This window comes from Saccopteryx bilineata, chromosome 1 (genome assembly GCF_036850765.1).
Source record: "Saccopteryx bilineata isolate mSacBil1 chromosome 1, mSacBil1_pri_phased_curated, whole genome shotgun sequence".
Lineage (NCBI taxonomy): Eukaryota > Metazoa > Chordata > Mammalia > Chiroptera > Emballonuridae > Saccopteryx > Saccopteryx bilineata.
The window spans coordinates 330,929,305-330,947,757 of record NC_089490.1 but is presented as its reverse complement, the minus strand read 5'-3'; the positions used below and the strand labels follow the sequence as shown (position 1 = coordinate 330,947,757).

General features: G+C 35.8%; 1 protein-coding gene across 2 annotated transcripts in view; it reads right to left on the bottom strand.

The window, feature by feature from the left end:
* Positions 1–18,453, bottom strand: part of NOX4 (NADPH oxidase 4) — a 197,179-nt gene that overhangs the window by 109,922 nt on the left and 68,804 nt on the right. For both annotated transcript variants that reach the window (XM_066248545.1, XM_066248550.1), the window contains exons 9-11: positions 5,579–5,795; positions 2,961–3,125; positions 2,772–2,834 (exon numbers count right to left, since the gene is read on the bottom strand). In XM_066248545.1, coding sequence (XP_066104642.1) covers positions 2,772–2,834; positions 2,961–3,125; positions 5,579–5,795 — 445 coding nt within the window. The remainder of the gene's footprint in view (positions 1–2,771; positions 2,835–2,960; positions 3,126–5,578; positions 5,796–18,453) is intronic.

Genomic DNA, 18,453 nt, shown 5'->3' with positions numbered 1-18,453 from the left:
AAAAGCCACTGCACTTCAAATTCCCAGTCACCTCCAATGCACTCTTTGTTTATAACAATGGCTCTGAATTGCCCTTTTTCTCTATAAAGAAAGTTACTCAGCTTAGTTTTTTAGACTTGCATGTGGTTCACCATTAGACTTCATGTCCCAAATTGTAATTCTTTATTGTTCCTCAATAAACTCAGTTTTCCAGAAACATTATCAGGCTGTTTATTTAAGGTCAATGATAGCAAATTAACAAAAGAGCATAATGTAAAATTTAGCCTAAAAATATTTTCTCTACTCAAATTCACTTTTAGACAGCTTCAAAATTTGCCTCTTTTCCCTTTTATGAACACAGAAGCTCCCTTGGTGGACTGCGTGAGTGAGCCAGCTATCAATTTCTCCAAATCTGGGATGGCTGCAAACCATTTCCTAAGCCTATACACAGTTTGTGGTACAAAGATGGTCAGATAAAATAAAAACTTATAAATTCCAAGTATCCAATCTCTTTGCCTCCATCCATCCAACTCCTGAACTTGTCTTTCTTGATATAAGAGGATGTTATTTATTTCATTAATGCCAAACTACATTTTCTTTTTTAAAAATTAAATTTATTGGGTGACATTGGTTAATAAAATTCTATAGGTTTCAAGAGTACAATTCTATGGTACATCATCTGTGTATTGCATTGTGTGCCCGCCACCCAAAATCAACTCTTTTCTATGCCCTTTTATCACCCTTCTTTCTAGTAACCAACATAATATTTTCTTATCATTAATAAATAAATTTACTAGCCTGACCAGGTAGTGGCGCAGTGGATAGAGCCTCGGACTGGGATGCCAAGGACCCAGGTTCGAGACCCTGAGGTCATCAGCTTGAGCACAGGCTCATTTGGTTTGAGCAAAGCTCACCAGCTTGAACGCAAGGTCGCTGTCTCGAGCAAGGGGTTACTCAGTCTGCTGAAAGCCTGTAGTCAAGGCACATATGAGAAAGCAATCTATGAACAATTAAGGTGTCGCAATGTGCAACAAAAAACTAATGATGATGCTTCTCGTCTCTGCTTTCCTGTCTGTCTGTTCTTGTCTATTCCTCTCACTGACTCTCTGTCTCTGTAAAAGGAAAATAAATAAATAAATAAATAAATAAATAACTTTACTACAAATGAACAGAATGCAACATTTGAAGCAGTAAAACAAAAATATTATTTTCTTTAAAGAATTGCTATTATTTAGTCAAATAACTTCTGAGTTTTCTCTAAGCATTTGACACTCCCTTTCTGTTTCTTTTATCCCTTAGAGATTTTTCTAGGCTAGCTCTCTTCACAAGTACATGTTCTGAAGGGCACATCAAATTTAATAGCAGTTCCAGTCCTAGTAAACCCCCACCTTACATCTCAGCCCTCATTTCAAACTGATTATTTATCTGCCCGCCACCATAATTTCAATTTTATTTCTTTGTTTTTACAGGGACAGAGAGAGAGTCAGAGAGAGGGACAGACAGGATCAAACAGGCAGGAACGGAGAGAGATGAGAAGCATCAATCATCAGTTTCTCGTTGCGCGTTGCGACTTCCTAGTTGTTCATTGATTGCTTTCTCACATGTGCCTTGACCGTGGGCCTTCAGCAGACCGAGCAATCCCCTGCTGGAGCCAGCGGCCTTGGGTCCAAGCTGGTGAGCTCTTCACTCAAGCCAGATGAGCCCGCGCTCAAGCTGGCGACCTCGGGGTCTCGAACCTGGATCCTTCCTCATCCCAGTCCAACGCTCTAGCCACTGCGCCACCACCCGGTCAGGCCATAATTTCAATTTTATTTGCATATATTAAGCATATATTTAAACACACAGTCCTGTTCTCAGTTACCTTTGTTATAAACTGAATAAAATATTAATTCCCATCATCAATGGGGAATATTAAATATGTTGTAAAATATTATGCAATCATTAAGAAAAAATGAGGCATATAAAAATATAGTAACATGAAAGTTTGCTCATAATATATTTTTGAGTGTAAAGAGAAAATTATAAAACAAATCACTCAGCAAACATGCCAAACAGCTATATATGCTAAATTATACAGGAAATATACCAGGAAGTATTATATGTTAAACTAGGAAAAATAATTTGGAAAGAGGGAAAATGAGACTAAGTTCCCATTTTATCTTATTTACTTGTGAATTGTTTTCTCTTTTATAATGGCTCATGCCACTTGTATAATGCATAAAATAATATTAAACAATGCGCTAAAAATATTTGGTGATGCCATTATTTTGTTAGATACCAGTCCCACCCCCATTATATAATATATACCATTTTACTTTTCTGAATTTATTTTCCTTTTCCTCCTCCATACACAGCATGGGTGCCAGTTACACTGAACTTTTTCTAGTCCAAACACTGCATGGGTTTTTTTATTCCTTCACCTCAATTCAGAATACATTCTTTTTTCCTTAAATTCAATCTCTCTAAAGAAAATCACGCACATATTATACTTTGGTACATCCTTCATGAAAGACAAAGTACAAATACCAAGAAAAGTTTCTATACTTTGAATCAATAAGATTTAAGTTTAAATATATTACCTTTTGAATTTTAAAATGGTAGAAAATAATACGTAATAAATAGTTACAAAGTTTCTGATCAAATAATTACATTTCTTTGTAAAAAAGATATTTTACCTAAATATTAAGGATATTGTGACAGCCTTGAGTAACTTTTTGAATGAGGTGAAGTACACATACACAAAAGGAAGATGTACATGTCATTCTAAAAAAATCAAAGACCACGTTTCTTACCATTGTGAGGGTAAATGGATGGTTCTCCAATGCAGATACACTGGGACAATGTAGAATTATATACTAAAAATAAAAATAAACAATTTTTAAGTGACTGAGAAATTTCAAATATTTAAATGACGCTAATCTGCTAATTTTCAAAAATTACATAATAAATGGTATATTAAAAGTTGCTGAATGATGACTCACCTGGCCAGGTCTTGCTTTAAAATTTTCTTTGACCATTCGAATTTCCATGACATCCGAGGGGTGATTTATGACCGAGATGATGGTGACTGGCTTATTACTCCGGATGCACCTGTAAAGCCTTTCAGCACAATACAGGCACAAAGGTCCAGAAATCCAAAGCCAAGTCTAACAGAGAATTTTTGAAATGTACTTTAAAAAATACTTTTGTATTATAAGATTCTCTATATCCTGCTCAATTATTTATTTCACACATTACAGTGAAAATATTGTAATCTGTATTTTAAATAAAATACAAAGAAATATAACAGATTTTCATGCCAACTTATTCAAATAATAATACGGTATAAAAACAAAAGGTATAATAATGTCAAGGTCCTACCCTCAAACCATTGCCCAGGGTACAGTTACCATCAGCAGTTAATCGTACATTGTTTCACATATCCTTCTGTGCACACAACACATATATAATGCATTCATACAATACTTTTCTCTACAGTGAGGTGAAAGAGAAGTTAAAAGCTCAATAAATCTGAAGATAATTTTAGAAAAAATGCACTAATCAGATGTTTGTTAAAAAAAAAACCTGGATGGCCCTGGCCAGTTGGCTCAGCGGTAGAGCGTCCGCCTGGCGTGTGGGGGACCCAGGTTCGATTCCTGGCCAGGGCACATAGGAGAAGCGCCCATTTGCTTCTCCACCCCGCCTCCTTCCTCTCTGTCTCTCTCTTCCCCTCCCGCAGCCGAGGCTCCATTGGAGCAAAGATGGCCCGGGCGCTGGGGATGGCTCCTTGGCCTCTGCCCCAGGCGCTAGAGTGGCTCTGGTCGCGGCAGAGCGTCGCCCCCTGGTGGGCAGAGCATCGCCCCTGGTGGGCGTGCTGGGTGGATCCCGGTCGGGCGCATGCGGGAGTCTGTCTGACTGTCTCTCCCCGTTTCCAGCTTCAGAAAAATACAAAAAAAAAAAAAAAAAGAAAGAAAAAGAAAAAAAAAAACCCTGGATATTTTAAATGTATAATATATATGCATAATGTATATACATATACAAAATGCAAAATATGTGCACATATTTATAAATAGTATAGACAAGGCATGTTGTTTACAACTTATTTTTACATAATAATTATGAACAACTAAAGATGATAACATTTAGAATTGGGAAAGCGGAACAATTTCGCAGAGCGGCTGGAGGGCTAGCCCTGATTGCAGGATAACTGCATACTCTGGGGAGTGCTGAAGCCTAGGTGGTTGACCTTCGTCCTGCAAGTGCACACTGTATCTCCCTCAGCACTTGGAGGCCTCCAACCCAAACTTATTATAATGATCACTTTTTAAAACCTTATATACACAGTTATTCTAAACCTTCCATCTATCCCAGATGCGTACAGTGTGTAAGCATCCCAGGACAAGCTCTGCAATCTGCAGCAGTCTTGCAACTTTGGGACAGTTTCTTACCCTCTAAGCATCAGATTGCACATAAGTAAAATGGGAGTTATAATACTTGTCCTGCCTAACACATAACAGAAAAGTTTGGAAAATTGTAAAGCTTTATAGAAATCTAGAGGATTATTATTAATAATAAATACAAGACTAACACACTCATCCCAAAGTCATCAACAGATCACTCTACCTTTTGATTCCTCTTTCTTCTTTTTTATTTTTAGTTAAATTTGTTGGGGAAGCATTAGTTTATAACATTGTATACATTTCAGGTGTGTAGCTTTATAATATAACATATCTGTATACTCTATTACTTGCTTACCACCTGAAGTCTAGTCTCTCATTATCCTGTATTTGACTGCCTTTACTCTTTTTCTAATTTACTCACTTTCTTCTTAAAAGAGACACTCATCATCACTATTTCCCCTACTTCTACTTGGTACAGATGAAAATTATAGGGTATAATTCCCACATGGCAGCTCCCCCAGCCACAGAGGACAATTATGGCCATTATTAAACTATCCACTGGGTATTTGGGGAAGTTTTCCAAGAGCAAGCATTTTACTCAAAGACCTAGTTCTGCACTCCACTTCTGCCACATATTAGTTTATACAGTTGCTCGAGGAATTTTATGTGTTCAAGCAACAATTTCCCCATCAGAAAATTGAGGATAACAGTAATTGTTTCAAGGAGTTATTATGGCTATTAAAAAATTGTACATGCAGTGCATTTTAGCACATTGCCTAGCAGAAAATATTAAGCAGTCAATAAATGAATTTTATAATTTAGTATCTATAATATTATACATAATATACCATATTATACTATACTACTACTATTATTAGTATTAGTTCTTTCACTACTGTTTTTATTATTTAACCTATTTTTCTCAATGGATAGGGAGAATATCTTTGTTACCTCTCTTGTGGCAAACATCAGTGCCATAAAATGCAAAGATCATATGGTTGGTTATATTCTGTAATGTCATAGGTCTTTCTCCTTGAACTGTCAGCTGCCTATAATGGAACAATAGGAAGTAACTTGCTATGGGTACATCCCAAAATGTTCTGTTCTGTAAGAAAAACTGCTTTACATACCTTCAAAAACATGTTTAAATGTAATGTTGATAAATTATTATGAGAATATAAACTTTGCAGAGACTATTCAACACATAAAATTAATCTGACCTGTGGAAAATTAGCTTGGAATCTGGGCTCTTCCATACAAATCTTCACAGATGTGTTCAAAGTAACCTCATCTGGTTTTGAAAATTCTCCAGGGAAAGACTTATGAACATATTCTGAGAGATACTCGGGTAGGTGAATATTCCGGTAGCGGGTTCCATTAAGATAGATGCAGCCAGGAGGGTGGGTATCTAAATTAGTTTGATACTTCAGTAAGCCTCTAAAACAAACAAACAAACAAATAAATAAATAAAATCAGGAAAATAAAAAAAGGCCTGAATTCAGGGGATACAGTGTAAGAAAAGAACACGTCTTCTCGTTAACTTTACATAGTATTTATCCCAAAAGTATTTCTCATATATCTTACTTTATTGAAGAAATTTCAATAAATTCTTTACTATTTGAATAAACCAAAAATATAGCTCCCTCTCCTTTTCAAAGCATACTACAAATGTATGAAAGAGAAAAACACATGTGATCTTTTTAAATTTTTTATCTGATAGCCTTTATTTCTAATCTATCAGGCATTAATACAATCGTATACAATTTTCCACTTCAATAAACACTATAGTGATGGGTACTTTTACTATATCTTCAAACACAAATAATAAGGTATAGGAATCATATTAGATTTGGCTAAGCCTGAATAAAACAGGCTAGTTTACAGAGAAATGTTAAACAAACATAACAACCAGAACTGAGAACTCATAACCAGAACTTAGAGTCTGAAGATAATTAAGGAATTCATAGCAATCAGACCATAAACCTGTTCTGTTTCCAATTTCTCCACAAACAAGATTACATAAAAGGTTCAAAATAATAAATCAGGCAGGAAAAGACTAAAACCCTAAAATCTCATTCTGATTGTTTCATATTTTGTGACATCTGAAGACAAGCCATTCAACTTTCTGTGTTTTATATTTCTTATCAATAAGGAGTACAGTAAGATCAACCTCATGGGGATAGTGGATCAAACAACAAATTGTAGAGACATCATTTCTTTGCATAAGAAGAAAAAAGTAAAATTTTGAAAAGCATTGACAATTTTCAATGTTTTATTTTAATTTTTAAAATATTAAAATATTTATTTAAAAAATTATTATTCCTGGTTGGCAAGAGTATGTTTTTAAATTACCCTTCATGCTACCAAGTAATTAATTTTAGTACATTAATAAAGTATATTTTAGGTACATCATGGTTATAATGATTCTACAAAGATTATATTTTGAAACTATAATATGAATAACGATACTAAATAGATGCACATATAAAAGTTAGAAAAGCAATAGCCAAGATAGTCATGGGGGAATGCACTATCTATTCAACCTGATTATTCTTTTTCTCCCTTTTGCTTATGTTCAGTTTCCTTTCTCTCTTCTTCATATTCTACTTTCTTCCTTAGAACTAGTTATCATGAAGTCATCAGAGAGCATACAGTACATGTTTGGAGCATCTAAGTAGTGGGCTGTATTTCATAATACTTATAATAGGCCAAATACGCCTTTTTTAAAGTAATGCAGTAGATATGGCCTATGTAAAAAATAAATTAATAGGTATTATACAAACATGAGCCAAGTACATAATCCTTTATAGAGTTCTAGTAATATAATGCAATTGTTGTGGCTTTATACTTGGAAAATCCATTAATTTGATTCAGCTTCTGTTACAAATGATGTACCCAAACCTGTTGTTTCTGTTGGCCTTCCTGAGGTGGTCAATGACAGGAGGGAACACCAAAAACCTCAGGTAGTTATTGTACTGGCCAGAAGTTGAGCAAACATTGGCATAGTGCAATTGGCACTATTCTAGGTAGTTCTACAAAGTTAAAAAAGGAGTAAAATCTGGCCCATAACCCTCCTGAAAATTATAATCTAGTGGAAGATATCTTGCTGTATGATAGACACCAGGTCTAATACAGAGCAATTTACACATATTTCACATTACTCTCACAACAGCTGAATTTTTTACAAAGTAAAATGCTATTTTAATTAAATAATACCCCAGGGTCACCAGCTAATAAGTGGGACAGCCAAGATTTGAATCCAGCTCTGACCCAAATTCTGTTATTCACCTCTCCTTACACAGCATGTTAGTTCATCAGATTCTAACAACATATCTATTAAAAAGGTAAAAATAAAAATATTAATATTTATTAAGAAAGTATGTAAGTAATTTTTAAACACCTATTTCTCACTTCACAGTAATATAATCACACAAGGTAAATGTTTTTATTCCCATTACACAGAAAAGGTACCTAAGGCTTTGTCTGGATAAGAGATTAACTAAGTAGTAGTCAAAACATGGGATTCAGAAACCTCATATTCATAACTCCAAAAACCTATATCATGCAAAGCAAATCTATTGGTTAAAAAAGTAAAAGTCAAGAAAAGGAGTTCAAAGGAACAAAAATCTAGAAATAAGGTCAGATAGTGTGTGTGTGTGTGTGTGTGTGTGTGTAGGGGGATGAATATGTGGGATGTGTGTGTGTGTGTGTTGGAAGGGGGCTAATTAACATCAAGCAAAGGGATGTTATTTATTCCTTCTCCAAAGTTGTAACAGTGTTCAGGTGAACAAGACCTCATGTGCTAATGGTTTTTAGAACAACAAATGCTGTCACTATGCAGTACAGATCTGCATGCCAATTCAGTCAAACGAACAATGTTGCTGTTCTTGGTATATAAAACAGCACATAATATTCTAGAATCCCTTTCAGTTCTGAGAAATTATGTATTTTAAGCTACTCTCAAGGTAAATGGTACAGCCCACCTCTATCTTAAAACCCCATTAAAGTGTTCTTTTATTTGTCTTAGTTTGCAATCGTTGCCAACAAAAAAACATGTAAGAGAATATAGACAATGACAACCCACAAAAATGTCATTCAGGAAAAAAACAAATCGACTCTCAGATTATTTGGCTAAATCAAGTGGTAAGGATACACATGTGTGCACAAGAAAGGACGTGGGCCAATTTTGAACTCATTGAAAGGACAGGTATTGCGCATGTCAAACAGATGCTTGATGCTTCAATGCTTATTTTCATAAACTTATCAAATTTGTGTGATAAAGATCAGTGGCTCCATCTTTGAATGAGTGAAAACTTGTGGAGCTCTTAAGTGATCTGCCTAAGACCACACTGTCAATCAGTGGCCCAATCAGAGGCTGAGGCCATGCTCGTCTACCAGGCTTACTCACCCTACAGAATGCCTATCCCACTTATGAGCAATATTCTGAAATTAAAGACCAACGTATACACTGAATAAAAATTTACAGATATGCATGGTCAGCAAACCAATAATTTTGTTATTTTTCAAGTTCAATTAAACACAATAACTTACTTTTTCATTGTACTAGTAAAAAATAGAAGTGCTCATGTTTTTTGGAAATAATGCAGATATCTTAGAATTCTTAGAATATAATATTTCTCTAAAATTATATTTTAAGCCCATTAAAATACTTCTATTCTGAAGAATTTTGAATAGAAATATAAACTAGATACTATGGATATTCGGATTGGTAGGTAAAAATCCAATATCGTCTCTTCATTTACTTCATTGTGACCACATTGGCTACATTTGAGTTATACATGTGGTTTTTATGATTGTTTTGAATCCCTGGTACCTACATAATTTCAGCAGATATAACGTACTTATATTTCCTTAGGGATTAATGTTCTCTTCCCATACACAACAGAGCTGTAAGTGCCATGCAGCTCTGTGTCATATGCCAAACAATCTCGATCTTCCTTCTTGCCCCCCCACCACTGCGACATTCATATTTTACATTTATTACTTTATTGCTTTGAACTTTATTATTTTAAGTGATGCGGCCCCTGCCATCAAGAAGCTTACAGTTTAACACACTGATTACCAATAGAACTTTCCGTGATGGTGGAAGGAGTCTAAACCTCTGTCCTGTCCAACAGGGAAACCACGAGCTGCATCTGCGTACTGAGCAACTGAAATGTGGCTTGTGCAGGCAAAAAACATAACTCCTCATTTTATTTCATTTTAATTAGTTTAAATTGAATAGCCATGGCTTATTTATACCAGGCATGAGCATGAAAGCAACAATAACAAAAAAGCAAAATGAGTAATGCTATATAGATATTTAGTGAACTCTAGAGGGTAAGTGAGATAAACTTTAATTATGACATTCTGGAAAGGGCTTCATGGACAAAATCATGAAGGATGTAGAGGTTCCATTGGTTAAAGAATAGGAGAATGGCACTGCAATGTGTGGGAGCACAATGAACAAAGGCACATGGTTTATTCCAAAATTAGTAGAAGGGATTGTGTCTTACTCATTTATATCAACCCCAAATGTTCATAGTCACTGCCAAACTTTGTTTGCCCTCCAGCAATTTTTCTTGCACACAGGAAAGCTTCCATGCCTTTCAAGTGAATAGGCTTTAAAAGCAAATAAACACCACATAATTTGTTTAAAGCAAGGAACATTCCTATATATCCGTATTGTATCTTTCAATTAAATGATACATAATTTGAAAGCAACAAACAGGAAGGGAAAAAGATGTTAGTGAATGGTAAACAGAGAGCCTTCCCAAGTATTAGCAGTGACACCATCAGAGGTAGGAAAAGGAGGCTCGCAGAGCATGTAAGAATAGAAATGCTTATTACCGATTTTTTTTTAGTGATAGTGTACTGTGTTCCAAAGAGATTATAAAGTCTCCTTGGAATGTCTAGTCTTCTATCAGGAGAAATAAAAGATTTTATAGTGTATCAAAATACAAGGTTGGGCATGCTATTATTTTTGCACTCATAAGAATTTCAAGATGTGGTTTCAATACTCAACTGTGTTTCAAAAAACTAGATTTCTTTTCTTTTTTCTTAAAGAGGCATTACAGTTATAATACCATATTTTTAATGCTTGATGATGACAAAGTCATAAAAAATATTTTACTCAGAATCAATCCTAGTGGTTACAGCCTACAAAATCATTAAAAAAAAAAATTCATTATGTCTGACCAGTGGTGGCTCAGTGGATAAAGTGTCGACCTGGAATGCTGAGGTTGCCTGTTCCAAACCCCAGGGCTTGCCTGGTCAAGGCACATATGGGAGTTGATGATTCCTGCTCCTCCCCCTTCTCTCTCTCTCTCTCTCTCCTCTCTCTCACTTTCTCTCCCCTCTCTAAAATGAATAAATAAAATCTTTAAAAATATATATTATGGCAAAAGTTAAATATTCCTGCTGAAAGGAGAATCGCAAAATCATCCATACTTCAATTGCATGTTATACTTTTCTAATAAATGCAGTGTCATTCATGCTACTTTTATGTTTGTGGTGATTTCAATCCTTTTATAAAGTGAAGAAAGAAAAGTCTTGTCCCATGAGGAAACTACTATTTTCGTAGTACGCTATAACACACAACATGTTTCTATTCTTTACAGAAAAAGATAACAACTTCTTTCTCAAAGTTCCTTTTACTTTATTTCAAGTATGAAAAAAGAGCTCAAGAAAATAGATTCAAATTCAATATTTCAAAACCCAATGAAATTCACTGGATTAAGGTCAAGAATTTGTCCTATGCCTTTGCTATTTTTCTGGTGCCTAGAACTGTGCCTATAATCAAAAAGTATGGTTCAGTGAATAGTCATTGAATAAATTAGTGAACTAAATATCTATAGACAACTTTTTGTGGTTGTTGTTGAAACATATGATTTGAGGAGTCATCTGTTTTTAACAAACAGTACTGAGTTTGAACTCATAGTCTAACTTCAAACAAAATGTCTAGATTTTGCAAATGGTATTTAATAAATTAAATCATGTACATACATCCACATATGTAAGAAATAGCATTAAATCAGTCTGCAACTTACATCATCCTTCTTCATCCTCCCATACTGCCAAGTCCAAACTGAGAACTTAGGGCTTCTCTGATCCTGAGACAATTCTAACCTAAACAGACAAGTTCTCAAGAGTCAATCCTACCTATTAGAAGCATCTAAAAATAGAATGCTTTTCTAAGCTAGGGATATAATGTGCCTCAAGGAAGCCTTAATCATCTAGGTCCTCAACAAACCAAGCCTTTTACTCTCATCCCCACTTTGTCTGGCCTAGCCAGGTTCTTGTCATTGCATTCCTTCCTGGGCTCTTGCTACTGACACCTGAGTGTACTGTAATCCTGCAAATTGATCTGAGCATGTAAGTGTCTAGCTTCTACTGGTGGTGCTGCACAAGCTATGAGACTGGGCAACACAGACAGGGCTAGCATCGTGGGTGTGTGACCTGTGCAGTCTCATGGGACTCTGCTCTTAGAAAGGCCCCGTGATAGGTTCAATGCTCTATTGTCACCATCTTAAAACGCTTAATAATTTTTGATCAAGAGGCCCCATATTTTTATTTTGCATTGAGACCCGCAAATAAAGCAGCCTGCCACTGACACTACGTAGCTAGCAAAACTAAACCTTGAAATATAAGAGCATAAGATCAAGACATGAACTGTCCCAAAATGTGTGAGATAAAATTGGTCAAACTTATTTTACTAAGTTTCTTCCACTAAAGAAGAAAGACAGTACCTATTACTCTACTATACTTATATGTAAAACTAAAGATTTTGATTTCTCAGAAAAAAATAATAATAAATAAGCATTCAGTATTTCTTAGCATTTCCTCTCCTTTCACACTTTACTAAAAAGGCAGTGAGAGATAAAACACTAATGTACTAAAAACATTTCTTAAGATAATGTATCCCTTGTTCCTTCTCCTTCCTTCCCAACTTTCTCTTCCGGTACTTCCAGCCAGAACCATGTGCTATTATAAATAAGGTCCCAAGAGAAAAACTGAGGTTAAAATTATGTAAAAAATATTTGGTCTGAAGCTCACTATTTCTGTCCTAAAATGAGAATAAAGTAAATTCACAGTTTAGAAGATTAAAATTCACTAGAAAGTGAGTGTAGCTTATAGCACAAATGAATTTATGTACATAAAAATGCTCTTGTATACTACATCTGTCTATATATATGGTATCCTTAAGGGAGACAATACCATATGACTGCAATTCCCACCCCCATCTAGCTTTCAGACAAAAAAAAATCTACAGAAATAAATCTTTTTTTTACATAAAAATGAACATTAATCCTATGATTAGGAAATTATAGTGGGAAACACATATATCTTAAAGGTCATAGTTTTATAATGTTATATTTTTTAACATATGGGAACTATGTAAATACTATTATGTGAGGGGATTTGAATTTCACATAAGAAAGACAATTGTCAGGAATTTTATTCATTCTATATATTTAAGTAAAAAAATTCAAACATCAAAAAGTGAAAGAAAACAAATAAAGAGAAATATCTTTTTTTCATTCTGTGTATCAAAGAATTTTTAGCCATAGAATTACACAAAAATCCCCAAGCCAGTCTGCAATACAACCAAAATAGTCTAGACTTACTAGTGAATTCCTTTAGTACTGGAGCTGATAAACCAGTTTCCGTAATAACTTATTACCTGGATAACACTAAATGTAAGTGACAGTCCCAAATTGAGAATCCAAGTTATATTTAAACAAATACCTGGATTACTTTTTATTACTATTTGCAATAAAAATTGGAAGAATATTGGAAGGGCCTAAAAGGACAACACATTCTTAGCTAATAGCCAATTAATACAATTATGCTTAATCCAGCAAATATGGAGTGATGACTTGCGAAAGAGATCCCATTGATAAAAGACAGATAAAAACATTCCTACCCTCAAAAACTTTAGTTCACCCAGGGTATGTCCTCAGCTGTATTTTCTCTTTTATTCAATATATTGGAACTCATAGATACACACTAGGGAGAGGCAGAAGAGAACAATAAAATTTTCCACTATTCAAGTACAACTTCAGTGATAAACTGACTTTCTCTCTTTTACCTAAGGATTTATATAGTGTGTAATATTCTGCACTTCTGGATATATGGTGTTTATTTGAGCTTATATTTCCCTTGGACATTTTCAAGGAGTATATATGCAGGTTCTTTCTTTTTTTCTTTTTTTCTATGCAAGTACCATCCTCATCCTTATTATGTGTTGGTTAGCAATGACAAGCACCATTCCGAGGCTTGGTAACAGACTTTTAAAAGTGTGGAAATCCGTACCCTGAATGAAGAGCTACAAAGACGCAGCATGGCAATGAAGAATACTGACCAGAGTGCCTCTTCCACTGTACATTTGTTGGCTCTAGTCTGACACCTAGCTTTTTTATTGTTATTTCCAAATTATGTGGAAGATTTTGGAGATTAATAATTCCACACAAATATACTTTAAGAAACAGTTATAAACTAATATTAAAAAGTGGGCATTTTCTTTTTATTCTATTTTCCTAAGGGACAAAATTTCACCTTCAAACCTTAGAATCTATATATATAACTTGTAACAAAATTGATTGTTTTTATTTAAAACACACAAGCATACATATATGCACATTTACCAACTTATACAGATAAATTAGAATGATATCCTAGATTTTCACATGACATCAGTATATTTTAATTTGTAAACAAAGGTACTTTCCACACCATGAATAAATAATTCAATAACTCAAGAAACAGATAGAAATTAAATGCTTAGATTCTGAGGTCAGACTGTGGGTTCAATCCAAGCTCTACCAGGTATGAACTGGGTGGCTTTGGCTAGTCATTTTTTAGTTTGTATTTTAAATTTTTCAATCACAGTTCACATTTAATTGTCTTCTGCATCAGCTTCAGATGTACAGCAAAATGGCCAGAAAACCATGTACTTCACAGAGTGGTCCTCTCACCCCCGCCCCACCCCAACCTATCAAGGCCCATACATGTTTACCTTCATATTATTGACTATAACCCCTTTGCTACATCCACATCTCTGTGGCTATTCTGCAACTAGCAATTTGTCCTGCTTAATTCCTTCACCTTTTTCACCCACCCTGCCAATCTCCCTCCCCTCGGAGAGCTGTCTGTCTGTTCTCTGTATCTAATTTAACCTTCTGCGCCTCACTTTCTCATCTGCAAAATAAAAACAAAGATCATACTTACTTCATAGCGCTGTTTAATAAAAATGTGTATATACATATGTATATAAAGTGCCAAGAACAGTACCGTAACGTATTAAATATTATCTAAATCTTGAAGTTATTATAAATAGTATCATTATTATGCTCTAAAATGATGGTGCAGTGCGATTCACAAGTCCATATCTATATTTGCCCACTAAGTTCTCTTTACAGTACCTTCATGTGAGAATAAAATTGACCCAGTGGCTCTTATTTTTCCTACAAATTCATTGTCTTTAACTCTGGATAAAACTTAAGCAGGATATATAATATAATATAATGTAATACTTTAGCTGTCTAGTAAAAATCTAGCTTCAAGGAGCCACATTCAGTTCAGTTACTTTCAACTTCTTTTGGGCCAAGTACAGTTTTGAAATTAAGAGTAGGTATATATATATATGATACGTGTATGTTAATATTTCAGAAATCCATGAATTCCCTGCATGTTTCCCTGAAACGAGTCCTAGAGATTATGAATCCAAATTGAGAATACCTACCCTGTTGGCAAAGTGGGACTTCACAGTAGAAGTAATAAGCATCAAATTTACAATAATTAGCCCTGGCCGGTTGGCTCAGCGGTAGAGTGTCAGCCTAGCGTGCGGAGGACCCGGGTTCGATTCCCAGCCAGGGCACAAAGGAGAAGCGCCCATTTGCTTCTCCACCCCTCCGCCATGCTTTCCTCTCTGTCTCTCTCTTCCCCTCCCGCAGCCAAGGCTCCATTGGAGCAAAGATGGCCCGGGCGCTGGGGATGGCTCTGTGGCCTCTGCCTCAGGCGCTAGAGTGGCTCTGGTCGCAACATGGTTATGCCCAGGAGCATCGCCCCCTGGTGGGCAGAGCGTCGCCCCTGGTGGGCGTGCCAGGTGGATCCCGGTCGGGCGCATGCGGGAGTCTGTCTGACTGTCTCTCCCTGTTTACAGCTTCAGAAAAATGAAAAAAAAATAAAAATAAAAAATAAAAAATTTACAATAATTATGTAAGACCCATCAAAAATTAAGCATCTAGAAAGTATTCAGAACAGATCATTTGGAAGTCATGGATAGTATACAAAAGATATAGCCATCTCATGGGCTCATAAATCCTCAGCCTTCTACCCACCATTTTAGAGGACATAGAATTACAATCTCTAAAGTAGGACAAGGCTAGGCAAATCTACCACGTTTATTATTTTAAGGTTCTGGGCTCCCAAATACCCATGTAGGATATTTAAGATGGGGCCTCTTTTTGTGTTTCTGGCTCTAGGCCTACCTTAAAAGCAGTCCAGCAGCCTCCCTAGGACTAGGGAGCCTCCTCTATGCCTAGGAATAGGCAGAATAACCACATGTATCGTTTTACCCACACCCATAGCTTAACTATTAACAGTATGCTAGTTCATTCTCCGCTTTGACCAAATTATAATATATAATCACTTCAAATCAGGGGACATGGAAAAGAAAACTGTGAAAACATATAGGGAAATAATTTTTCTCTCTCAGTATTAGAATAGAATTTGCTTAACATATAAGCTGTGGGCCTTCCTTTTCCTGGGCTTCACCAAGTTCCCATTTGACATTCTACAAAGACTAGGTAGGTGCCTCTCTCTCATAAGAAGATCACAGAAGCCTCTCAGGCCACATCAGTGTGGGTGAAAAGAGCCTTCAATGCAAATGGCTTCAAAAAGAGGAGATACCTGGGAATCAACAACTTTCAACATTTAATTATACTGTATAAACACCTTCATCCTCCAATAATTATTCTTAATTTCCTCCTCCTAGGGGCAAAGTAGAGGGAGGATAAGCCAGTACAGTAAGCCTACACTCATAAATATTTGTCTAACCCTGGTTAACTCTTGAGGCTAAAATATGAAGCTGACAGTGTCTTTAATTCATTGTTTATAAAGACTGCCTGCCTACTGTGTTCCGCTGGTCTAAAGAGTATGTTTTTAGATCTACGCATATAGAAAATCATTCCTTTAGAATTCCCTAGATAAAATGTTTCAAGTAGAAGAAAAATCATGCTCTAAAATTACTCTTGCCAGTAAGTAGTCCCAAATGGCAGAGAGTTCCATTTAAAAGAATCATCCAGGTAATCATTTATATAATAAAATGTGGAGAAGTCCAGAAGACTTGGCTCAATAAATTATTTACACTATTAATTGGCTCTTATTGCCATCCACATATTTGAAAAGGGCATTCTTTTTCTCTTGTTCAGAATTATCACATTATAATTCCTCTCTCATGCAAATACAAAAAATAAAATACAATTACTATCCACACAACACTCCAGAGGTAAAGGCAGTGGGAGTGAGGGGTTAGGGTGCCAAATCTCATTTACAATGCATTCTCTATACATGCCTTTGAATGGAGTAGGGTTAGGCTCTCTAGACAGACGCTCTGTGACATTCATAATTACTTTCCCTCCAATATTCTTTTTTATCAGTAAGTGAGAATAACAGTATGTAACTCCTCCTGATGAGATTTTCAAATGAAAATGAAGAAAAAACATTGTTACATTTGTCTCTGGAAACAGGAAACAATTTTGCTCCCCTCCCTAATATCTTATGAATTGAAATATCGTTAATATAGCACATAAGTAGCAACCTCGTAGAAAGATGTACTAAAAATTAGAACAATAGATCTTCCCCCAGCTCAGAGCTGCAGGAACCTGGCCTTTGTACACAGCTTGGCTCCACCCCCACACACCTAGGCTCAGTAGACACAGCCACAAACAATGAATTGAGAGATAGCCCCAGACAGGTAGCCCAAGGCTGGTAACACACAATATCTGACATTGGCTTCCTTTAAAACATCTTCCAAGTAGACCCAAAACCAAAAAAAAAACCCAAAAAACCAGTGGAGAGCTTCAGACCACACCATAGTTTGGCCCAACTAGCCACACAGTGGCACATCCAAAGGGACATCCTGGCAGGCATCAGACCCTGCTGGGAACAACTCTATCTTGGGGGGCAGCCCCTAACAACATCTCATGCATGGTGATCGAGGTCTATCTTTAGTTAGCCAGCCAGAGGTTTAACTCCACCCATGAACAGGCCAACAGCATTCAAGACTCAACTACAACAGGAGGGCATAGATAACCCACACAAGAAACATACCTGGATCACCCAGCTTAGGTAATCTGGAAGATTCCACCACTGAGCCACTCAAGGCACCAACATCATAAAGCCACAAAAAGTTTGGGAGTCATAGCAGATCTACCTAATACACAGAGACAAACACAAAAAAGGCAGACAAAATGGGGAGACAAAGAAATGCATGCCAAAAGAAAGAACAAGAGAAATCCCAGAAATAGAATGAACTGAAATGGAAGCAATCAAGACACCAGATGCAGAGTTTAAAAACAATGGTTATAAGGATGTTCAAGGACCTTAGGGGAGAAGAATAGATGATCTCAGTGAGGACTTAATTAAAGAGATAATAAGCATTGAAAATAAATTAGAAACCATAATAAAGAAACAGTCAGAAATGAGAAAATAATATCTGAAATGAAGAATACACTAGAAGGAATCAACAGGAGGTGAGATAAAGCAGGACTGAATCAGCAATTTAAAGGACATGATAACAGAAAACACCCAAGCAGAGCAACACAAAGAAAAAAGAATTTTAAAAAATAAGAAAAGTCTAAGGGATCTCGGGGACAACATCACGCATAACAACACCTGCATCAAAGAGGTAACAGAAGAAGAGAGTGAGCAAGAAATCAAGAAGCTATTTGAACAGTTAATGGCTAAAAACTTCACTAACCTAGTGAAAGGAAAAGACACACAAACCCAGGAAGCATAGAAGAATTCCAAACAAGATTAGTCCAGAGAGGCCCATACCAAGGCATATCACAATTAAAATGGCAAAATTACA